The 5,843-nt window shown below is 59.1% G+C and overlaps 1 protein-coding gene across 1 annotated transcript in view; it reads left to right on the top strand.

Moving 5' to 3' along the window:
• Positions 1 to 61: 61 nt before the first annotated feature.
• The window catches only part of LOC113217695 (homeobox protein homothorax), a gene marked incomplete in the record, with an annotated part of 173,868 nt that continues 168,086 nt past the window's right edge, over positions 62 to 5,843 (top strand). Inside the window, 1 exon segment of the mRNA XM_052264880.1 lies at positions 62 to 855. Coding sequence (XP_052120840.1) covers positions 841 to 855 — 15 coding nt within the window.

Below are 5,843 nucleotides of genomic sequence, written 5' to 3'. Positions count from 1 at the left end.
CGCCCCGCGCTGCCTCGTCTCGCCGGGCTTCCCCCACCCCTCCGCCGGCTGCGCCAGCCGGCCGGTGATTGACAGTTGGTAGACAACTGCGGCGCACGCAGGGTCGGTCCTGGATCGGTCCGGACGCTCGCTGCCTCGCCCTGCTCGCTTGCCCGCTCGGCCCGCTCGCTCGATTCGCACCACGGGGCAGCGCGCCGGTCCACCCCCAGGGGCCCTGCCGCCCCTCACAGTGCGTTTGCTGTGTCGGAAAAAGTTTCGCGAGTCGCCGGCAGACGCCCGGGCGTTTGCGGCACTGTGAGTGCGCCGCTGGCATTCCGCGTGTGTGTGTTTATTTTGTTACAACAATCACTTCCAAATTGTCGTCTGTCCTCTTGTGCCACTTGGGATTTAACGTCGCGTCCGGAAGAGGAACACACCGCTCCTCGACCAAATATCTGTGTGCTGTGACTAGTGCTAGTTTATGTTGTGATGGTGACAGTGCAGTGATTTGAAGAAGATTTGAGTGTTGTCACCGGCAAAATATTTATAATCGTTCCTACTACATGTGCAATCAAGTTTATAGTGAAACGTCAAGGCTGTGCTTCAGTGTTTAGTTCAAGAAAGAGTGTGCAGTGGGTGCCAAGCACCATGTCAAGCCTATTCAGTGAGGTGTCAGTGGAGTGGTAGTGCCTGGCTACAAGCCGCACCGCCACCGCCAACACCCTCCTCATCGCGGCAGTGCTCCTCATCCGAGGGCACAGGATTTCGACCCCAGGCGGCCTTCGGGCTTAGTCTTTGAAAATCTCTTGCGGCGCGGTGTCCCAGCACGCGGAGTTTTCCGCGGCTGGATCAAAAAATCACATGGCACAGCCAAGGGTGAGTGTCCTTACTGGACATGCGAGCTCGCGGGTTGTCAAGGTGGATAGGCGACCCGCGTTGCACAGCTACCACCCACTGTGCGCGACTGACATGACTACTGACTTGACACTCATGACACCTTGCTCACTGTGTGTGTGGCAATGGGTCTAAAAGGGAGACGTGGGTATTTTTGATGGGAACAGGGGAAATTTCATATGATTTTCCTGGGAATAGTCTTGATACGGGATAGTAATATATCTGGGAGAGAGTGGGGGGAGGGGGGTGGGGAGGAAATCAGATGGGATAGACAGTTGAACGGCTTGTGGGGTGGCTTGTCATGGGACTGTAGGAGCCAAGTGAATTATAGCCTTATGTGGGACATCTTCGGGTCGGGGAAAATCAGTTTGAGATTCTTAGCGCTTTGGTCGTGTCGTCCCGTTGGATTCCAGCGAAGAGGGAACAATCAAGGGGTGCATGTATAGGTCGTCGAAAAGGCCTGCGTTCTGGGCAGGTAGAGGCGATTCGTGACGAGTCGAGCCGGGCCGGGTCGGGGCAGGGCAAAGTCCCGGGGAGCGGAGCCGAGCCGTGCCATACCTTCCTATTGTGCGTCCCTCCTCAGCCCCCGGGGGCGAGGCCGGGTGAGGCTGGGCGGGCAGGGCAGCGCGCTGAGGCTTTTGCTAGGCCTCGGGATGAAAAAGAAGAGCCATGTGAGGTTCGAGCGACCGGTTGCGCTGCGCTGCCTGCAGCGGCGGCGGTCGCCGGGAACATGTCCCGAGCCGTGCGCACTGTCGCCTCCGCGGCGGCCTCCACGGCCTCCAGGGCCGCGCTGCCGGCCGCGCTAGGCCGCACACATTCTCATGACGCCGGGCGGGCCGCGCCGGGTTTTGTTTTGCTAGTGTCACCATCAATCAGGGACTAGATGAATGGCTGGAGCGCAGCGGGCGTATGGCAGAGCTAGGAAGCGGGCCGGGGTGGAACGGAACAGAACGGAACGCAACGCGTTGGGACCTTCCGCGACGCGAGCCTTCTTTTGGCGGGAGCGGATCAGCTGGGCGGTGCGACATTGGTATTCGGCGCCGCGGCCCTCGTATGTTGCGCTCTAATCGCCATGAATATGTATTTGAGCCACTAAGCGAGCTACGGTGAATACATTGGGACACCCTATGTGACGACAATGTCAACGAGAGACCGGGAATAATTCAACAGACAGACAAACCGCCGTCGACGCCGTCCCGGACGGCCCGGGGAGGCAGCTCACCGCCGCCGCCGCCGCCAACATCGTCGCCTCGCCGCACTCACCGTCCTCCGCACTTGGATTTTATTCCTGTTAATTTCCCTCGGACTGTGAAGACAGTGAAGTTAGTGCTTTGCGTGTGCGGCTGTGCGTGTGCCGAAATGAAAATGGTGAAAATAGTGCGACGACCTGTGAGTGCGGCAGCGGCGCTGTGGAGTGCGCGCGCGCGGAACATTGGGACATGCGAAACATTTTAAATGCGCGGGAAAGTTTTGAAAATTGCGGTGTTGCGCCGTGCGGCTGATGTGCCTGCATTTTCGCCTCACGCGCGCCGTGTGATCCGCCATTCTCAAATTAAAGGAGGTGCTCGCCAAGTGTCGGGAAGACGCAAATGAGCGGTAAAACGCGAATAGACGCAGAATCGGGGGCTGCAGCCGTTGTACGGCTCGCCGCTTACACGCGGGCCAAGCTGAATAAAAAGACATGGCGAATACAAAAACAAAATAGCGCGCTCTACGCATTTGCGTAAATACCAGTTTGATGAGAGTCGCGCTCCGGCCCCGTCACGCTAACCTCTGCGCGCCGCGCTCCCAGGCTTCTCCCCGAGTTTTTATTTCGGTGTTGCGCACCCGGTGGGTCCTCCTCTCGCTCGAGCGGCTCCACCCCGATGTCGGCGACGCTCTGCGTGCCGTTTCGATGGGTTTTAATTTTTTCCCCGGCCGCACTTTTGGCCTGCGCTTGTGTCGCTGGACATTCCTCGTTATCCTGCGCTGCGCCGCTCCGCTCGCGCGCCCGGAGCCCCCCGCCGTGGCTGCACGCGAGCTGGCGGCGGCGACCGTGCAGTCAGAGCCGGCCGAGCCAGCCGTGCCGAGGAGGCGAGGAAGGTAATTTTTGCCTTGATCAAGGTATGCGATCTGCGCGGCTGACCCTGGCCGCCGGGGGGACAAGTGCCGGCCGGCCGGCGGCGAGGCGCGACAGTTTCACGTGCGTCCGCGCGCGCCCGCCCGGGAAGAAAACGGATCGTGGATTTGATTATTATTATTATTTCCAAGTCATGTATGGGAACCTGAAAAATTGGGGAACACAACGCGTCCGAAGGAAGTGCATCGAACCTCTGCTCACCTTTTCAAAAGATTCGTGTGTTTCGAATGGGGTGCGTGAAATGGAATGTGCGTGTCGGGGGTCGGGCCGCGACGACAGACAGTGCAAACTCCTCCGGATCCCGTCGGCGCGGTGCTGGGTGCTGCTCGTGGTCCGCTTCAAATTTTTCGGTGATCGCCAAAGTTTTCCCTCTGGCCGCGGCTGCAATGGGGTGGATCAGTGTTCCACTGCGCTCCCTTATCGCCCCGCCAGGGGGTTGTGATTGGGCGGTGTGTCTTTACGCCGCGTCTCGTGTCGTTACAAATTCAGGTCGTCGCGCTGGTGAGGGGGAAACCGCGCCGCCCCGGGTGTTGCTGTATGTGTGTGTGTGTGTGTGTATCACTATTCGGCCTTTTGCCGCTCGCCCGCCCGGGCCCGGGCCCGCATCGAGGGACGTGAGTGTGTGTCTCTCTCTGCGTCTCGTTTTTGTGACTCTGCTGGGCGTGCGTGTGGGCCGCGAGGAGCTTTTGTCTGCAAGTGTTGTGTTTGGCGTGCGATTGTGTTCGCGGGGCCTGAAACACCCGTAAAATGATTGCCCAGTCGCCAACAAACTCTGCGTCCTCCTCGCGCGCTTGCCCCGCGAGCTCCGCATGCTCCTCTCCGCCGCCGCCGCCTCGTGTGCACTTTACGACGGCGGGCAGTAAATTGGCGTCGCGCGAATCCAATGCGGTTTGTCGCGAGATGATTATTATTTTGCGCAGCGATTGTCGCGGCAAAATGCGCGCGGCTCTCTACCGGCCGAGAGGCGCGGCGTGGCGCGGCCCGGCGGCCCCCGAGTGGCATCAGTGGCATCCCTTGTAATGTGGCGGAGACTTGAATGCGCTCCCGGTTAGTTTAGCATGCTAAGCGGCCATAAAGTCTGCGGGTGTCCCTCCCCCCTTGCCCTTCGCTCTGCTCCCGCCCCTGCCGCCCTCCCGTGCGCACATTTTCAGGGAAACCGGGCTAATTCGATGCTTTTTATCCCCGCAACGAAAATTACTCCATCAGGAGGCCCGGGCGGCCGGCGACTGCCACTATTACTGTTTTGCTAAAGCCCCGCTGCTAACGGATTAGGCTGTTGCAGTGCGGCTGCAGGGGCTGCAGGGCGTGCAGGGGGACACCCGATACCGTTGGCAGCACCACCGAACCAGTTGACCATCTGGGTTTAACTAAACTTAACGCACGGCCATCGGCCCCAACGCCGCCGCGCCGCGCCACGCCTCGAAACTCAACACCCGGAGTATCGAGTGTCTCCAGGGCTCTGCCGGGCTCTGCTCGGCGGCTGCCGGGCGCGGTCCGAGGACTTTTGGCTTAGCCGGCAACAAGCGGACTGTGTGCGTGGACGCGGGGGAAGCGAGAGAGGGAGGGATCGCCGTGGCCTGGGAAACCATGGAAGTGGCGATGGTGTGCGGGTGTGAGGGTCCGGCTCCGGGTTTAATTGGGATTTTATCGTCATTGCCTTTGCGTTTATTTATTTATGGCGTGCTTTTTGCCGAGGCGAGCTGAGGCGAGGCGTGGGGTGTCATGTTTCGCACTGAATTGAATGTTTAAAGACGGGCGCTGCGTTGCGTGGTGCGGGACGGTTGGGCCCCAGAGCTGCACCATGACGAATGCCGGTGAGAATGTTTTTCATATCTTCGTTAATTCCACTGCGATCCTGCAGCACAAAGTGCTCGCTCTGCCCAGTCTTTGCGCTCAAACCAAAAAAAGAAAAAAAAATAACTTTAAAAAAACCTCGCACCGTGTTGACATGTTTATACAAATGGCAAATAAATGCACTTATACGTATGGAGTAGCCGGGCGGCTGGTGCTGCACGCTGCTGCGCGCTGCGCGGTCAGTTTGAAATAGAGAAACTCTGCTGTCTCTCTCGCGCTGCCGGCACCGCCGCCCTGTCTTTCTCTTGCATTATTCATCGTTGCGTATAAGGCAGCGAGTGCACTGTTTCATACACGCACCCAAACAAGCGCAGACAAGCTGTTTCTGTTGGGCCCCTGGCCTGCTGCTGCTGCGGCCCGGCCGGCCTGGCCTGCTTGTACTGTAGCTGGCACGGCGCGCCGCGGCGGCGAGGCAGGGCCGGCAGGGCGTGCTTGCGATTGATAGGTTTCCGATTGGAATTCAGCTCCTCGGCATCAAACTTACGCGATATGTTATTGAATTTCATTCGCCTGAAATATAAATGAAATACGGCGGAACGGGCCGGCGGAAGGTAGGAAGGTCGTGGGAAACGAATCGCGGGGTCGCTAATCAGGCGCGTCATAGGGCGCAAGAAGTAGGCGATGGATTTAGAGTGCTGTGGTGTATATGTTTGTGTGTGTGTTTCGTCGTACGTTCGCACCCAGTTATGGATTTAAGGCATCTCACAACGCCTCCTGAATAAATTACTGCCCCGAATGGGCGTAAAAATCATGAGACATGGCACGTTCGGAGGACGTGCCTCCGCAAGGCGCTCTGCCCCCCTCCCTCTCCTCCTCTCCCCGGGGTCACAGGCCGCATTCTAATGGCCCTGGCCGTGCTCTCACCGCCGTGTGTCCTACGTCCAATTTGCCACGAGGGACGCGGCGATGACCTCTCTCAGTTTTCACGGGCTTTCAAAGGCGATAGTACCGTCGCGCCGTGCGCCCCATTCCTCTTGTTCTGTCGGCCGCGCGGGGG

This window comes from Frankliniella occidentalis, unplaced genomic scaffold (assembly GCF_000697945.3).
Source record: "Frankliniella occidentalis isolate FOCC.00 unplaced genomic scaffold, Focc_3.1 Scaffold22, whole genome shotgun sequence".
Lineage (NCBI taxonomy): Eukaryota > Metazoa > Arthropoda > Insecta > Thysanoptera > Thripidae > Frankliniella > Frankliniella occidentalis.
The sequence above is the reverse complement of the archived record's forward strand: the minus strand, read 5'-3'. Positions and strand labels throughout refer to the sequence as shown.